Genomic DNA, 18,880 nt, shown 5'->3' on the forward strand with positions numbered 1-18,880 from the left:
TCTTAGCTGACAGCACTGGCATCCAGTTTGCTCTTTTGCTACAGTAGCGCATCTGCTTTGAGGATCAATATGGTGTATGTTCAAAGACGCTCTTCTGCATACCTTGATTGTCAGTGTTGGGGAGTGTTCCGTACGGAATACATGTACCGCTGTTACGTATTTAAAATACAAAATATGAGTAACTGTATTCCGTTACAGTTACCGTTTAAAAAGGTGGTATTTAGAATACAGTTACTTAGTTGAAATAAATGGATTACACGGCGGTACTTTCCTGTTTCATATTGTGGCGGGTCAGGACTGTTTGGGTTTTGTTTGACAGCTATGTTCTGTTGTTCCAGGCGGCAGCGTTACGGTTGCCATGGTTACAGGGTGACGCTCTCTCTGCGTGTTTCCTGGGTGAGAGAGTGCCTTTTTGTTGTTGTTTTTGTTGTGCTAAGCTAATAGGCAGAATGCTACAGGTATAGCTCTAAAGAATGTAGTCCGTGCTGCTGGGAGAATGGACTGCCATACCCTTATGTGTCTGTGAGCGAGGGAGGGAGAAAAAGGAAAAGTACGAGCTGTCACCGAGCAGAAACGGGAGCTGGAAGCATGTAATAATAATGACTGCAGCCAAGAAGAGAGTCTGACGAGCCCAGTTGTAAGTAAGCTATTAAGACTCGACTGTACACTGTGTTCGTGTTTTCCTCTGAAACAATAAGTTTCGTTGCAGCAGCCTTTCAACGCCTCTCTCTGTCTCTCGCTGCAAAGTTGACCCAGACAACAAAGTAAAGCTAGTTTTCAGCTATGAGCCCGACATGGAACTCACCATATTAGCCAGAGGTCCCTTTGCTACGGTTCGGAGCCGCGGACCTTCAGTAACAGTAATAAATCACAGCAATAGTACATTCACGTAGTTGTAAGCAGCATATATTAAGTAATCCAAAGTATTCAGAATACGTTACTCCCATCGAGTAACGTAACGGAATACGTTACAGAATACATTTTTGGGCATGTATTCTGTAATGGAATACATTTTAAAAGTAACCTTCCCAACACTGTTGATTGTATTGCAAATGCTTATTTGACAATCGATCCCTTCCTATCTGCTTAAAGCTTTCTGGTTATTCTCCTTTGACTTCTGCCATGAACAAGGCATTTTCAACCCAAGAACTTCTGCTCACTGGATATTATCTCTTTTTGGACCATTCTCTGTAAACACTCGAGATGGTTGTGTGAGAAAATCCAAGTAAATCATCAGTTTCTGAAATACTCAGACCAAGCCATCTGTCACCAACAAGCATGCCACGTTCAAAGTCACTTACCCTAAATCACTTTTCCTCACTCAGTGAACTTCAAGCAGGTTGTCTTGACCATTTCTACATGCCTAAATGCAGTAAGTTGTTGCCATGCGACTGGCTGATTAGATATTTTTTATTAACGAGCAGTTAAACTATAAATAACATAGTGGCAGGTGAGAGTAGCGTTTTATTCAGGCCTTTTTGTACTAACTTAAAGTGCAGTAAGGTCTGACAGTTCCAACCATATCAGTAGTTGAGGGTAAATTATTTGGCTGTCCTTTTGACTTTATGAAACTCATCTGTAAAGTGCAAAATACTTGTATGCAAATGCTAACAGATGAATATTTAACACACAGTTATTTATAAAACATGGCAATGCACAACGCAGTTGAGCAGGTGAAGGAGAATCACTGTCAGTGTCCACAGAGCGTACAGCTGGCCGGTGGCACCCGTGGGGTGGGCTTAAGACAGTTTATACTGAAGCAGGGCAACTAACAATGTTATGTGTGATCAAAATGTTTGCCCAGTGGCAGCGAATGACTAGTTCTTCAGCTAAATATATCTGATGGTGTGTCGTCATTTTGCTCAAGGACACTTTAACAGGCTGTTCATGATTGAATCTCCTCAATGCAGTATAGTAATAGTAAATACTCTTCATCTCCCATCCCAGTATGCTCCACTGTGCTGACAGTGGGTCTAAATCAATCCTGGAGGGAGAAGAAATAATAATTCCAACTTCCTTCCTGGTCACTGGCACGGTCCACTCATCAAATTAGCTTTAATTGAATCTGATTCAGTGTCATTTATTTACTAACCAACTAGGGGTTGCATTTCATCCTCTCTCAGGAAGAGTATTGTTTAGAGTAATCAAGAAGGAAATCTTAGCAGAAGTGTAGGTTGTGGAACAAAACACAGGTTAAAATGTGAGGCGAGTGAGAGATGAGATGCAAGTTCAAAGAGCGAGCTTTGTTTTCCCAGATACTGTTGTGTAGTACATCTGTATCAGCCAGCAGGCCCACGGGAGCCCCTGCTGGCCAACACAACCACTGTTTGAAACAAGCAGATTCAAGAGGCTCTCCCTAAGGCCAAGGAAAATGGATATTGATCTGGAGCCATGACTAAATGGATTAAATTACAGAGTAGTGTTGGTAGCAGGGCAGCAGAGAGAATGAGGCAAGAGAGAGGAGGAGGAGGAGGAGAGGAGGTAGAAGAGTTGGAGGAAGAGACAAAAGGGAGGAGGAAAGGGAGAGACAAGGGGTATTGAAGAACTCTACCCAAACCTTTGCCTTGCAGACTGCTTTCTTTCTCCCTGATTCTTTTAAACAATAGTCCACCCAGTAGCTCTGTGCAATCATCCCCTGCATGCCGTACTGAAGCATCACCCTGGTCTTCATGCAGTTATGAGCCAAATGGTTTTAGAGGAATTGCTGGTCAGGGGATTATTATTTTCTATTCAGCCAAGGCTGCTGGATGGAAAGAGTGCCAAGTGCATGCTGGGAGTGAAAGGAGATGCACCATCATGAATACAGAAGCCAAACTATCTTGCAAAGAGCGTAAATCTGGGCGGAGGTAGCTGGCTGTCTGCCGCAGTCTAACCTGTTTGGTATGAACGGTTAATCAATCAGCAGTTCTGCTTAAGCCCCTCTGTGCTGAGGCCTCGCCAATGGGTCTGGGGGTCTGCAGAGAATAGCTTTCCGAGTGCCTCTCTGTGAGCTCTGAGTGTTGATATTCGTGACATTAATGCGTTGACTTGTGACAGGAATATCAAAAAGGTGAATGTGAGCTGCACTGTAAAAAACGGAAAAAGATGAGAAGAGTTAGCAAACATCAAAAGAATATAAAGTTAAGTTAGTTACATTTAACCAAGATAAATCAAACATCCTTACATTAATAAGTTTGTTGCAATGAACCCACAGAGAACTATAACCCAACACTGTGAAGCTTTGCAGAGCTCTGCAGCACCTTTCAGCTCATTGTTTTGGTTTAAAGTGGACTGGTTCTCATATAGTGCTTTTCTACTCTACTTCAGCACTGAAAGGTCTTTATACAACAGGCCTCATTCACACACATTCTTACAAGCACTTCTTTTTGCTTTCAATCTAACATTCACACTTCGATGAACCCATGAGAGAGCAACTTGGGGTTCAGTATCTGGCTTAAGGATAGTTTGACATGCGGTATGGAGCAGATAGGAATCTAACTCCAAAGCTACATAGATTTAAACTGTGTGTTTAAAGTGTGTTCCACAAAAACACCCAACACTAGCTGTGCAGCTTCAATTGGTAGTGTTAGCTCCTAACTGGTGACATTTGTTGAGCATTTAGTGGCTAAAGCACCATTTATTTCTCTAGTGAGATAAAAAAAAAAGAAGAAGAAAAGAAATTGAATTTATTTCACACTGTTGCATATCAGCTGAGTAAATAAATTCAGGAGGTCTGTTTTGTTTTCCATGTTTGTAATGCAGTTTCACGTTTTGCCGATGTGCAACTCTGATATTGGTGAATTTGTTAAAACCAAAGTAAAAATTTTACTTTCAGATTTATTTCTTAATGAGCAGTGTTGTGTGTTATATATGAATTAAAAATGCGAAATCTGATACCCTGGGAGATTCACTCCCTGACATATGTTCTAAAGGCGAAAAGGGTCCAACCTGGTGCTGGCAAGTTGTATCGAACAAAGTGGTCAGTGAGTGTATATGATAGTGTTTTATAGTGCAAAACAGAGCTCCAGTGATGGAAACATCAAGGGAATACTTTCTCCCAAAGCTCCCTTTGCCTGCATTGTTGAAAATATCTCTGCATAAATGTTTTTTTCAGGGCCTAATTTCACTCAATCCGACAATGCGGTGGATGCTCACGAGCTGCTTTGCTTCTGTAGATTTCGTTATAATACATATTTCTCATGATTTCCTCAACTCCTGAGCTCTAATCATAAACACTTTTCGCCACTCCACTTCCTCCCCTTCAGGGCAACGCTCCACTTCATGGCTGGATTGAATATTCATAAAGAGTCTGTGGATTTCAGATGACACAGGGGCATCCGCCTATGCTCGACATATGCATAAAATGTGCATTAACATGGTTTTATTTCTGTCTCACTGATGTGGAGAGTGAATGTTTATGTGACACTTAATGAAATCTATCCTTTAGAGTGTCCTAAAGAATGCATGTAATCTATCAGAGTCTCTTTGAAGATTACAATTTACACCATGCATAACTGACAGCTCCCAAAAGTTATCTGATGTGGTGCACAGCACTGTAACAGTTTGGATTGTCTTTGCAGTGCCTTCCCTCTGCTCTGCAAGTCTATAAATTGGCAAACGCAGCGTGAAGCATATGGCTATTGCCCCCCAACAAATTTGTTTCTTTTTTGTACGTGGCCTAGAAATTTCCTAAACCATAAAGCCACATAAATGTCCTCTGGGAGTGTGAGATACAAAGAAATTTGACAGTCCATGGAAGCACAAAAATCAGTCACTGCACATCATTCCAGTGTCTTGGCTCTAATTGGAAAGCATTACGACTCTCTAGCTCCATCTGTTGAGAAAATTTCATAACTATGGGCAGAGGTTTGTGTTAACGGATAGGGAGGTTAGAGCCCAGCTAGAGGACAGAAGTGAATTCTTGCAAGGCGTGGAAGATACAAATGTCAGCTGAGATAATGATTCACTAGCTGCTGCAGATTCTTATGTAAGAGCTGTAATTCTTCAAACATGCTTGACTGGGTAAAGTAATGAGGGTGGGTGAACTTTCTCATTTGTCTTGTGAAACAATATTAGAAATATCCATCTGTTGTGTTTCTCTGCTTGCAATGCTGAGAGAGGCTAACACATTAACCAACACATTAATACCTGCAGGCGGAGACAACGTGCCCCTCGCATGTAGGATGAACCAAGTACGGGAGGGGCAAACCTTGAAACTTCTTTCTACAATTTCTGGTTTAAAATTCTCTAAATGTTTGCGTCGAATAACAAACCGGGACACGAGCAGGTAGAGTTCAGAGTGTATTACGGTCGCAATAATTGCATTCTAGTTTTCCGCTTTTCCTCTTTTGAGAGCAGAAGCAAACACTTTTTTTCTTTTGAGCGATGCTGTGTCAAATCCATTTTTGAACACACACACAATCCACACCATGTAATTCTGTCAGCAGCTCAAAACAACATTCAGCTGCCAACTATGAGCTTTAATTTCAAAGACACAGTTTAATTTTAAAAGCAATATCTAGGCAGATATACCGGCTCTGTGTCACCTACTTGAGTTCATATGCCAAACCCGTTAGCAAAGGGTTGACTGAAACATTCAGGAAATAAAAATCTGTCAACTCTTTTTCCAAATGTATAAAACAACATTGCCATATTCTACATTAGTGTTTAATTACAGGGGGTTTTGGCATGTGAGCTATATTAGTGGTCTTTAATCTTTGTTTATTCCAAATGCTTCAGCTGCACTTATCTATGCAAAGATGTTTTTGCATTTTTGGCTTTGTTACTTTTTAGAAATACCATCAACCCATCAGGGACTGCAGATGATAATTACTGTGTATGGCTACATCTGGGGCATTTAAATGATGGACCCAAGTGCTCACGTTAATTAATGTGCATTGTCCCTTTTCAAATAAACATTAAAAATACATTTGAGTTGCACTGCTGCCCAGCTGCTTTCGTATCACCCCAATAGAGCACTTTGCTCTCAGACTGCGGGCTTACCTCTGTTTCCTATGGTATTTAAAAGTAGAATGGGAGGCAGAGCCTTCAGCTTTTAGGCTCCTCTTCCACCTTCCAGCTTGGATTCAAGAGACAGACCTTCTCTACTTTTAAGATTAGGCTCAAAACTTTGCTTTTTGATAAAGCATATAGTTAAATCTGGATCAGGGGACCTGGAATCCTTTCTTAGTTACGCTGCATTAGACTTAGGCAACTGGGGAATTTCTGTGATGCACTTTTCTTTCTTCTCTCGCTCCCTTTGTAGCGTATGTTTATACACATCTCTGTATTTAATTGTGAGTTACTAATAATCTCTAACTCTCCCCGTGGCTGTCCCTCCCTGAGCCTGGCTTTGTTTCTTCCTGTTGAAACAGAGTTTATCCTTCCCACTGTCGCCAACATGCTTGTTCATAGGAGGTGGTATGATTGTTGGGGTTTCTGTTATTGTAGGGTCTTTCCTCACATTATTAAGCACCTTGAGGTGACTGTTGTGAATAAAACTCTTTAGTAAAAAGAAAAACATATTGAACTGAATTGATCTACTTTTTAGCTCCTAAATGCTCCACATTCTTCACTATCTTTGTTGCGTTATGGTGTACAGATACTGTGAATCGCCTTGATTCCTGTCGTATAAAGTTTTAAATATTTTCTGCACAAAGTATGCCGTACAAATTAAAATTATAAGCACAGAGTCTGAAATATTGAAGCTGAAATATTAAGGCAATATTTCTGATTAGTAATTGGGCAATTGGCTCAAGAGCAGTTTCAAAGCAAGGTGACGCCTGTGCCCTTGTTTTATGATGAATTAAGAAGATAAAAGATGTGGATCTTGATTCCAAGTGTTCAACTTGCTTTTGGTAGCTATTCAACTCTGACCGCGATGTCCAAAAAGATGTCAATGTAAGTGAAGCTGAAAAACCAAATATAATCCAATATAAACCTATCAGAGGAAAATTAGCGGTCAAATCCACAGACTGTTATAGTCTTAAGACTGAAAGAACTGGCCAGCTCAGGACCACCAAAAAGCTTGAAAGACCACAAGGATGATTGCAAGTTTTATTCTTTGGTTAATAAAAACAACTTCACAACATCTAATCTAGTGACATCTTGCAAGTAAAGAAAACTCTTGAGGAGGAAAGTGTATCATGTCCAAAATCTTTGCAATTTTCAGAATGACTGGAAAAGGAACATCTCATTATCGGAAGCATGCTGCATCCGTGAAACAGATGAGCATCTAGTTACCAGTGTTTTATGTTGTGACTGCTGATTGACACAGCAGGATGAATTCTGCAGTGTACAGAGATATACTTACTACCCTGATTCAAACAAACCAGCGTTTCACTCCCATGTATGACACAAAGCGCACTGCAAAAGTAACCCAAAGAAATTGGATATTGTTCTATGTCCAAATCCATCACTTGATTTCAACCCAGTAGCGCACGGCTTTCATTCACTGACAACAAAACTGAAGGCAGAGAAAACATCACAAGCAAGAAGCAACTGAATGTGATGCTCTGCCAGGCCTGGCAAGTAACAGCATTTAGTGATGTCCATGAGCTGTGGATTTCAACTAGTTACTGACTGCAAATGATTTTCATAGTATTAAAAATGATTGTTTTGTCCAATCAAATTGAGCCTCTGAAAATCACACATCAGTTAAAGTCACATCAGTTAATACTACAGAAATGGTTAGATTGTGACTGACTTACAATCAACAGTGGTGTTGTACGGAGGCAACATTACGAGTTTTATTAAAATTTTTGATTGATAAAGTAAATGCTTTAATACTGGCTTGGCTTAGAGTCTGAACATAAAGGTTTAAATAATTACAAGGAAACAGGTTTTTAAATCAACATTTTATTCCTCCAACCATTGTAACAAAGTACAAAAACATTTAAAATCTAAAACAAAGCAAAACCTTAGTGATGAACATTGTCAAATCAAACCTGCTTCTCTTATGTGTTCGTTGAATATCAGGGGGAAAAAAAAAAAGTTCCAATCATACACTTCAAAATGACAAGATTTGTATGGATATTATCACAAATACCAGGAAATGAAGTATTTATACAGAAATGACATAATTTAAATGTATGTTCAAGGTTGAAGACAGGCTGAGCAGGCTTAAAAAAAAAAAATAAAAAAATAAAAAGAGTTTAAGCCAAGTGTCCTCCGTACACAGCGGCTCTTGATGGAAACAAACAAAGCACAAAGTCCACTCAGCCTTATCTGTCTGGTCTCATCATGCCCGGCCTCACCGGCGGCATCATCATCGGTCGAGGATGACGCATCATGTTTGGTGGTCCTGGCATCATCTGCATGGGTCCTCCCATTGGTGGCCTCATGCCTCCTAGATGTAATGGTGATGGCATACACAGCTTTAGGTATTATTCATTACACCAGTTTACCCAAACGCCCACATCAGTGCGCTGACAGACTTTTTCAAATAACCTCCTTGTCTTTTGTCTCATCGGGCCACCAAGGCACAGAAATGTGTGATTGCTTAAGATATTTAAATTTTGCCAAAACTGATTCAAAAGATATTGATTTTACAGTGATATAAAAGCAAAAGAAAGGCTGCCAATCAGGAAAGAGAATTCACACACAATAGAATAATAAATAAATATTCAAATAACCCTGTGTGGTCAACAGCTTCATCTGCATGTGTGGTCATTGCTTATGAACACACTCTTGTTTAACAAACTTTTCAAATGACTTGACTATGTTCAAATGTTTCTGTATCATGTTGAATAAATATCAATTAAAAATGGAACTAGGGCCAGGCCACACCTTCAGGTAATACCAAATTTTATCACAAGATGGCGCAACAAGTTTAATGACACCTTTACTTAACCGGCGAGGCATTTATAGCACATCCTTATTTACAATGCTGTAGTATTGGCAGTAAGATTTAAAAGAAACAGAAGTTAAAACAACAGCAACTGTTGGGGTTTAAAAAAAGAAAAGAAAAAAAAATTAAGGAAAAATGTTTCTTACCAGGCCCACCGGGCATCATGCCATGTGGTGGAGGCCCCATCATAGGCATCATTGGAGGACCTCCCATTGGGGGTGTTGGTAGCATGCCTGGACGAGGAGGACCAGCTGCATTTGAGACAGAAAAATGCCAGTGCACAATTAATGTTAAGACTCTGTACAAGTGCACAGAAATTTACATGTCAAAATCCCATAGAGTGAATCACAGTATATGCAAAGAGCCTCATTTACAGTGATATTTGACCAACAAGAGAAAACAAATATCCAACAACAGACAAAGCTTATGCTCACTACAGCTCTAAGGGATCGTTTTATTGGTTGCAGTTTTATCATCACTATCTTTGACCTTGTTTTTTTTTTTTTTTTCTCCTTCTCTTTGATCAATAAATCTGCAAACTTGTCAGTTTTGTTGTTCCCCTTAATTCATTTTCACGCATGAGCTCAATGTTGGGAAATTTTAAAGAGTTTCCCTGTAGCACCACAGCAGGCGACCGTTCACTTAGATGCATTCTCACTCCTGGAAATCATAAAATAATTGAAGCGAGGTGCTTCCTGGTGGGGGGGGGAAATAGATTAGTCAACTTTTCTAAAAGACAACACTCAGCATACAGCCAAAATAGAGTACCAGCTAATGGATGAGGTTAAACATGTTAAAAATACTGGATGTGTATTTAAGCAGCATTTAATAACTAATAATTACATTATTCAGTATTAAATTCAGGGTTTTTAAATCTCACTGATAAGTGCAGTACTTTACACTGCATAACACCTAACAGTTTGCCTATGCTAATGTTAGTGCTAGCACCAGTAGCCATCTTTCTTTGCAGGCTAATCTGCACATAACTGTGCAGAATATGGTTACACACTGCCGTGTTGGAAGTAAACCAAACATGCAACTGTTTATTTCTAGGTTAAAGTACTGTAGAACCACACCCACCAGTATGTTCAACCATCATTTCTTTTACCTCCCACTTTGCTTGTTTTCAACCTACACTAACAGAGAAAGAGCTGCTGCTGTCTGTTAGGGCTGCAGTGGTGGATGATGGTGTACGGCCTCTTAACATCTTGCAACCACAAGATTAATAAACATTAATAAACTTATTAATTTATGTGATTAGAGTTGCCACAGTCAGTTAGAGTGGGGGTAACTCAACATATGTTTACCATTAACTTTGTCGTGCAGGTTTGTGGTCACAGTTTTACCACAATTTGGAATTTAAAAAACAAAACAACATTTTATTTACCAAAAAATATATATATATATATAATAATTTATTTTCACACAACACTGAGAAATTGCTCGTAGTTGCCCTTCCTTGCACATAAACACACAACAAGAGACAATCTGCTTCAAATGCATTCTCACTACTGGCAATAATACAATAATATAAGCAAAAGGTGCTTCTTGGATAGCACTTGCAGGAGGCACATCATGTTCTGTCTCCTGCAAGCGCTACCCAAGAAGCACCTTAAAGTGAATTTACTCAACTTTACAGGGACTAGTTACATATGAACTCAATCTGACATTACTTAAGGAATGTGTGCTTTTGTCTGATCTCACAGGGTCAGATGCATCTCTAGCATACACGCTAGATGCATGTAATAAGTTTAGATGCTGAATACAAAGGCTCTTATTTAAAAGCTTTAAAACGCTAATAATTGGCACATAGTCTGGACTTAATACACGTTTAAGCAATCCCAACCTGAGTCATAAATCCAGCTTTCAGGAAATATATATAAAAATACTGAATTTTTTTTTTTCATGTCATGAGATGCTTTATTCATGCAAATTAATTGTTAGTTATCCTGTGGATATGACTGCTAAAGCTCCACATGTATGGCTTCTTGTTAGTCTAGTGAAATGCACTTCATTCCAATTAAAAAGAAAATGTTAAAAAAATTTCCCATATGGTTATGAATTTATAAAAAGCCAGTGTCCATGTTATGGTTGGTTAATTAAATTAGATTAGTACCAAGTGTAAAGATGGACTCACCTGGGGGAGGGCCACCTGGGAACGGTGTGGGAGGAATCTTTCCCTGTTGAAATGCGGCCGCTGTTGGCAGAAAAGACAAAATTAAAAACACACACACACAAAAAAAAAAAAGACATTTTTCATGAAGATTATGAATCCTGTACAGATCCCAATCTAACTTCAGTGCAATGCTCTACATATGGAGTCCAACAAATGGGATCTTTTTAAATGGGAGAGGAAGTAACATAAAAGTGACTTCAAAAAACTAAATCATGTGTCATGTTTAAAAGCCACAAAGAAGAACTTAGTCTGTAAAACAACAGATTCCTCCACAGTGGACAAAAACACTCATGAGCTTTGCATTTTATATATGGATTAGTGGTATGTAATCTCATAGGCCCAAGTAAGATGGTGTATAGAGCCCACTGGTTAAGCAGGGAACTTGGATATCCTACATGAGTGCAAAAGCATGCCCGTGTGGGATATGTAACAGGCTTTTACTGTCTGCCTCTAAACCAGCTTACTAAATATGGAAAAGAGCATGCGGTGCCTACATTAAGCATATAGACGGTTTGCTGTACAGTGGTCCCTCGTTATAACGTGGTTCACGTTTCGCGGATTTTTTTTGTGCAATTTTGCATGCTTTTTTTTTTTAAAATTACAGTGCATTGTGTTCTGCGTCCTGATCGGTTGTAGACAATCGTCAAACAATCTCCGCCATGCCGTGTCACCTGTCCAGTACAGAATGTGTTCAGCTTGTCAAATTTAAATAAATCTTCGATCGCTAGCAGTGTGACTCTGAAGTGCTGTACTATATGTTTGTAAGTTTTCTCCCCAACAAGCACAACAATGTCGACGAAACGTTTTGCACCGTCAAAGGCACCTGCAGTAGCACCCAAAAGGCAGAGGAAGATGCTCACCATCGCACAAAAAGTTGGACTTCTGGACATGCTAAAGGAAGGTAGAAGTTACCGTATTTTTCGGATTATAATATAATACTGGACTTATTTTTCTACGAAGATTTGAACTTTGAGGGTGTTTAAACAAGAGAGAAAAGTGTGAAAATCTTCTTGCCTGTCTGAGAAAAGTGTGTAGTGAGGGGTTTTACAGCCTTAAAACATCTATAATAACAGTAAAAAATAAAGTTGGCTACTTCGCGGATTTCACCTATCGCAGGTTATTTTTAGAACGCAACTCCCGCGATAAACGACGGACCACTGTACAAGCAAATAAAAACATCACTGATACTGCCACTAGAGGGCACTTTCACATTTACGATAGGCTTGTTGGACAAGTGATCTGTATCCAGAAGAGCTCAGAGTCAGAACAGAGTTTCTCCCCTGATCAAAACATGTTTTGACTCAAGCTTCCTAATCTTACCTCAAACCAAAGCCTATAGTAATTTTATTCTTGACACAAGACATTCAGACAATAATATTCTTACTTGTTTTATCAATCAGACTCTGTGCTTGCTCCTCCATCCATTTCTGGTAGTAATCTTTCACATTTTCTTTGTGCTTTCGGCCACTGCAGTGGGTTTTCCTCACTGACGGCTTAAACAGAAACAGAGTAAAACCATGAGATATTTAACTGGAACAGAAAAGACACACACACACACACGCGCGCACGCACGCACACGCTAATGCCTTTCAACAATTTGATATGATACAAACAAAACTTACCGAATCATGTGTAAGGTAGGTATCACAGTAGTCACAGTAAAACCTGAGGATTAAAAAAACAAAACCAAAAAACCCCAGAGGTTAACTTTTTAGTATTTGTGTTGTTTTTTTTTTTGTTTTTTTTGTTTTTTAAATCCAGACCTTTTAAATATGACCAATCGGAGATATTATAATTCTGATCATTTATCAGTACATATCCATATTTCTATATCTATGTATAAAAACTAAAGCTGACACTTGTGAGACTTGCCTTTGTGTCAAAGTAACTGAGGATACAATACAGAAGAACATGAAGGAGATTTTCCTGTCCTGGCATTTTATAGCAGATGACACCTTTAAAAATATTCTGCAGTAGATCAACAACAGACAAATACCATGAATCAACATATGAATATTACCTTATGCTTTTGAAGGTAAAGTTACAGCGGTTTTATTAGAGACGCAGCTAAGCGTTTTGAAATTTTGCATAATTTGTAAAGGTTTAATTTCTTCAGTACTGAAGAGCAAAAATTTGGCTTTCTTGCCAGAGGTCAATAAATAAAATAAAAACAAACAAACGCGCTTTGTGTTTACATCTTTTTGCTGAATCAGTTTACCTGCTCTCATTTGCCGTTTTAGCTGTTTGGCGTTTTTTTTTTTTTTTTTTTTTTTAATAGTTTGTTGAGCTTTAACCTGAAATCCTGGTGTTTCTGGCAAAATACATGTATATTTAAAATAGGGCTGGGCCATATCATACCATTCACAGTAATACCGGTATAATTTCGGGCAATGATAAGAAAATGAAATATTGCAATAGAATATGGGTAAAACGCACATGCGCAGTGCCTTTCTTTACATATGCACATGGAGGAAAAAGAGTGCCGGTGACAGCGAATGAGAAGGGCGAACGCGGATCGTTGAAACGGATGAACCAGAATTGGTTTGTAAAAATGCTGCAACTTCAGTGGTGTGGAACTGGTTTAGCTTTCGCCCGTCAGATACACAACAAAGCTCTGTATTTGGTAGCGCATGCTAGCGGGCTGTCGTTATTAGTGTTTTTTGGAAAATATGACACACTTAAAATAAATCCTTTGATTTTTCTGAAAATCGGCAGTGCCCCTAATAAAATCCCGTGTGCCTTATGTATGAATTCTGGTTGTGTTTACTGACCTCAAAACGATTTTATGTGGTATACACACACAATATCTTTTAGTGCGCATGCGCCAACCAGCGTGCAGCCTGTTACAGTCGCTCCTGCTTTTCTCTTAGTTTAGCTTTTTTTTTCTTACGTATTCTTTTTTTTCCTGACTTGTATTTTCCTCCGTTTTCTATCTCTTACTCAATCATGTGGATTGAGAGAGTTTTTGTTCTTCTGGTGGCCGTGGAACTGTTACTTTTATCAAGGAACGGGACCGCGGCACATCTCTTACACTCACGGACTGTTTACTCCAGAGATCAGCTGATTGCCCTGATGCCGGCCGGTTCGCTGGCCAGGCCCGCAGAAGTACCAGCTGAAATTTGGAGGAAAACACATCGGGGATGCAGAGGTCAAGGACAGAAGAGAAGAAAAAAGGTGACGGTGAGACAGCGGAGGCTCGAAGCGAGGAGGAGGTTTAAACCGTGTCTGCCGTCTATCGTGATGGGTAATGTGCGATCGTTGGCAATTAAAATCGACGAGCTCTCAGCACTGGTACGGAGTCAGAGGGAATACCGAGAGTGTAGCCTGATGTGTTTCACCGAATCATGGATGCACCAGGACATTCCCGATGAGAATGCTTCCGTGGAAGGCTTCCACACTGTTCGGGCGGACAGGGACAGCATCGCTAGCGGTAAGCGGAAAGGAGGTGGGCTTGCTGTTTTAGTTAACAACCGGTGGTGTAACCCTGCCAACATAACAATCAAAGAAAGGATTTGTTGCCCGGACACTGAACTGTGTGCTGTTGGACTCAGGCCGTATTATTTACCCAGGGAATTCTCTCACGTCATCTTGGTGGCTGTTTATGTACCCCCCTCTGCTAACCCCACAGCTGCATGTGACACTATCCACTCCGCCATAGCTCGGCTACAGACTCAGCACCCGAGTGCCTTTATTGTGATCTCGGGTGACTTCAACCATGTATCACTGGACAATACACTACCAACATTCAAACAATATGTGGACTGTCCCACCAGGGGAGAGAAAACTTTAGACTTACTGTATGCTAACGTCAAGGATGCATACAGCTCCTCCTCCCTCCCCCCACTTGGTAGGTCAGATCATAACCCGATTCACCTCACCCCCCGCTATGTGCCAATTGTGAGGAGGGAACCTGTGACCACCAGGACTGTCAGGAGGTGGTCAGAGGAGGCCTTAGCAGAACTACAGGGCTGTTTCGAGGTGACCGACTGGGAAACACTCTGTGAGCCTCACGCCGAGGACATCAATGAGCTTACTGAATGTATCACAGACTACATAACTTTCTGCACCGACTCCATTGTTCCAGCTCAGACTGTTCATTGTTACCCAAATAACAAGCCGTGGGTGACTAAGGACATCAAAGCCCCCCTCAACAACAAGAAGAGGGCTTTCAGAGGGGGCAACAAAGAGGAGGTGAGGAAGATCCAGGTGTTACTAAAGGACAAGATCAGAGAGGCTAAGGACAATTACAGGAGGAAGCTGGAGTGGAAACTCCAGCAGAACAGCATGAGAGAGGTGTGGAGGGGCATGAAGACCATCACTGGATTCAGGCCAACCAACAGCAGGGGAACTGAGGGAGGTGAGAATAGAGCCAATGAGTTGAATCTGTTTTTCAATAGATTCGACACCACAGTGTCTGCTCCCACCCCCACAACCTCACCTGTAGTCAGCCTGGAATCCAGAGCCACACCACTGTGCCAGCCTCTCTCTTCACATGGCGCTGTTGCCTCCTGTGAGATTCCTGACACCCCTCCCCCACCCATCACCTTCACTCAATACCAGGTTGAGATGCAAATGAGGAGACTTCACTCAGGCAAGTCTGCTGGACCAGACGGAGTGAGTCCCCTTGTCCTCAAGACCTGTGCCCCCCAGCTGTGTGGAGTCTTTCATAAACTGTTTATGCTGAGTCTGAGTCTGCAGAGGGTCCCGGTGATGTGGAAGACATCATGCCTCGTCCCTGTACCAAAGACGCCACGTCCCAGTGGCCCCCAGGATTACAGGCCCGTGGCATTGACCTCCCACATCATGAAGACCCTGGAAAGGCTCATCCTGGACCAGCTGCGACCCATAGTAAGACCACACCTGGATCCCCTTCAGTTCGCTTATCAGCCTCGTCTCAGAACTGAGGACGCCATCATCTACCTGCTCAATCGTGTCTACACCCATCTGGACCAGCCGGCGAGCACTGTGAGGGTCATGTTTTTTGACTTTTCCAGTGCTTTCAACACCATCAGGCCGACCCTCCTGGGTGATAAGTTAGCAGCGATGCAGGTGGATGCTTCTCTGGTGTCCTGGATTGTTGATTACCTGACAGGAAGACCACAATATGTACGTCTCCCACAGTGTGTGTCTGACAAGGTGATCAGCAACACAGGGGCACCACAGGGGACTGTCCTCTCCCCCTTCCTCTTCACCCTCTACACCACAGACTTCAGCCACTGCACAGAGACATGCCATCTTCAGAAGTTTTCTGATGACTCTGCGGTGGTTGGATGCATCAGCAGGGATGATGAGACAGAGTACCGGGCTGTGGTCGACTCCTTTGTCACGTGGTGTGAGCAGAATCATCTGCAGCTCAACGTGGCAAAGACCAAGGAACTGATCGTGGACTTCAGGAAGACCAGGAAACACTTGACCCCTGTTTCAATTCAGGGGGTCAGTGTTGACATTGTGGAGGACTATAAATACCTTGGAGTACACATTGACAATAAACTGGACTGGGCTAAAAACACCACAGCACTTTACAGGAAGGGCCAGAGTCGTCTCTATTTTTTGAGGCGACTGAGGTCCTTCAACATCTGCCAGAAAATGCTGAGGATTTTCTATGAGTCTGTTGTGGCCAGTGCGATCCTCTATGCTGTTGCATGCTGGGGGAGCAGGCTGAGGGTCGCAGATGCCAACAGACTTAATAAACTAATCCGTAAGGCCAGCAATGTTGTGGGGATGGAGCTGGACTCCCTCAAGGTGGTGTCGGAGAGGCGGATGCTGTCCAAGATAAAGACAATGTTGGATAACACCTCCCACCCACTCCATGACATGCTGGTCAGTCACAGGAGCACGTTCAGTGAGAGACTGAGATTACCGAAAAGCACCACTGAACGACACAGGAAATCATTCCTGCCTGTGGCTCCCTGTACAACGCATCCACTTAACACACTGGTTACTGCTACAACTACACATGTTTCTTTTCCAACTATTTATTTATGAGTGACTTATGTATGTATGTATGTATATATATATTGTACTATTCTTAGTTAGTGTATTGTCTGTCTTGTCTTAATGTTGGTTTAAAATGGAGCACTGTAACAAAAAATAATTTCCCCCAGGGATCAATAAAGTATTCTGATTCTGATTCTGATATTACCGTATTGTGTGTGTATAACCTCTTTTTAAGTTTTGTGGATATTCTACACAGGCACGCTGGTTTGATTTTCTTGGGATGCTCAGCACATCAAACCTTGAAGCAGATGGACTACAGCAAAAGAAGACCATACTGGGTGTCACTAAAGTCTGCTAAGAACAGGAAAATGAGGCAACAATTCACACCAAATCGTTGCCTTGGCAGACAAAAGATTGAAAATATGTTTTCTGGTCTGACGAGTCGCTACTTCTGTTGTGATATTTGAACGGTCAGAGACTGGTGGAAGCAGCATAAAATGCTGGATCCATCCTGCCTTGTATCAATGGTTCACGGTTTGATGGTCAATAATCCAGGTAAGGAAATCCCATAAGGTTTATTGAGTTCATCTGTAAATAACATTTTTCAGTGGGAAAAGTATGGATGAGAAATTAAACTATTCACCCACTGAAAATGCTGCATCCAAATAAAATGAATCAACTTTTAAACAACATGGTGTACCTGAGTAATGTCCAGCCCTTTAGAAACCACAGTTTTCCAACAGGGTAACACCATGTCACATGTCAGCTCAAATCACCACTACACAAAATATTCCCTCTAATATATCCTTTTGTATATTAGAAGTGTGTTGTAAAGGAGAATGCATTTTTTAAGTAACATATGCTCCATGCAGGTGTTAGAAAATGTCCACCTAGATTTTGAGATGCCCTACATGAAAAGTCCCTCCCGGCTGGAAATATTTACCTTTCACAAAGGATAGCATGTATACTTCTGTGGTCATGCAAGAAATGTTTACATTATTCTTATTTTTCAGAAATAGATAAGATATTCTCGGGCCAGATGACTCACTAATTTTAGCTAAAAAAGACTTTTAAAAAAAGGCAAACGCCACTGTAATTCTGCGGGAAAAAACAATGAAAAGTTTGAACTAAATACACATTTGTTTGTTGGACCATTAGGAACCGCGAGAAAACTCGAACAAAACAGTGAATTGCTCTGTAGTTTAGATATTTGTTAAGCGTATTACACAAATTACGTAAGCCTCAATAGAAACCATTGAGAGACTGATCTGTTCAATATCACAGACCCATGACTTCACTATCTGTCGATATTTGCTGGTAAACGTTTATGTTGGCTTTCGCTCCAGCAAATAGCCAGAGCCCAGACACAGCTTACAGCCTCGGTCTGAGCATACCCCGGTTATTAGTCTCCAGGGTTTTTCTTACCACCAATTCTTACTTAATTTAAATACAAACGCACACCAATGCTGTTAAACGAAATAGGTAGAAGACTTATCAGTAAAAACAAATTTTATGTGAACTTACTTCGGCATGTTTCACAGGAACCTCCACCAGAAAGCGCGACGCCGGTGCTCCCAATAAGCGTTCCGACAAGATATGGAGACCTACACAAATTTAGTTCCGCCTAAAATCGTGCTATGGAAAATTACATGGTTTTCTTTCTTCTGTTGGTATTTAGTTGTTATCACAGCCATGGCTTAAGTCACAAATTAGCATGTATGTGGCATGTATTGGCTTTAACTTGTTAACCCAGTTTCTAAAACCATATATTAGATTTAGTAGTTTGTTAACTGCAAATGACATGAATTGAATTTTGTATGTGTTGTATGTGCTTTTTCTTTAGTTATTGATGAACTCACAAGTTAGTTGTCATTTAAATACAGTAGATGAAAAGTACAATGATAATAATAATAATAATAATAATAATTTTTTGACATTTA

General features: G+C 40.8%; 2 protein-coding genes across 3 annotated transcripts in view; one reads left to right on the plus strand and one right to left on the minus strand.

The window, feature by feature from the left end:
* The first annotated feature begins 350 nt into the window (after positions 1 to 350).
* spdef (SAM pointed domain containing ets transcription factor) overlaps positions 351 to 18,880 on the plus strand; it is a 62,873-nt gene continuing 44,343 nt past the window's right edge. For both annotated transcript variants that reach the window (XM_085457461.1, XM_085457462.1), the window contains exon 1: positions 351 to 637. The gene's annotated coding sequence lies outside the window, so the exon portion shown is untranslated. The remainder of the gene's footprint in view (positions 638 to 18,880) is intronic.
* Positions 7,819 to 18,528, minus strand: snrpc (small nuclear ribonucleoprotein polypeptide C). Its single transcript, XM_085457459.1, has 6 exons — positions 18,465 to 18,528; positions 12,626 to 12,668; positions 12,388 to 12,496; positions 10,965 to 11,024; positions 8,974 to 9,078; positions 7,819 to 8,326 (listed from the first exon to the last, which is right to left on the minus strand). Exons 1-6 carry the CDS (start codon positions 18,470 to 18,472, stop codon positions 8,202 to 8,204), a joined length of 450 nt encoding a protein of 149 aa, XP_085313585.1. The 5' UTR covers positions 18,473 to 18,528; the 3' UTR covers positions 7,819 to 8,201.

This window comes from Copadichromis virginalis, linkage group LG5 (genome assembly GCF_057382275.1).
Source record: "Copadichromis virginalis isolate Kocher_CV1m ecotype Utaka linkage group LG5, C_Virginalis_male_GT1.1, whole genome shotgun sequence".
NCBI classification, from domain to species: domain Eukaryota; kingdom Metazoa; phylum Chordata; class Actinopteri; order Cichliformes; family Cichlidae; genus Copadichromis; species Copadichromis virginalis.

Coding starts and splice junctions, on each gene's coding strand:
- snrpc (XM_085457459.1), bottom strand. Junction 11,025..12,387: donor GAGTCTGATTGATAAAACAA/GTAAGAATATTA, acceptor TTCTGCCAACAG/CGGCCGCATTTCAACAGGGA. Junction 9,079..10,964: donor CCCAGGTGGCCCTCCCCCAG/GTGAGTCCATCT, acceptor TCTCAAATGCAG/CTGGTCCTCCTCGTCCAGGC.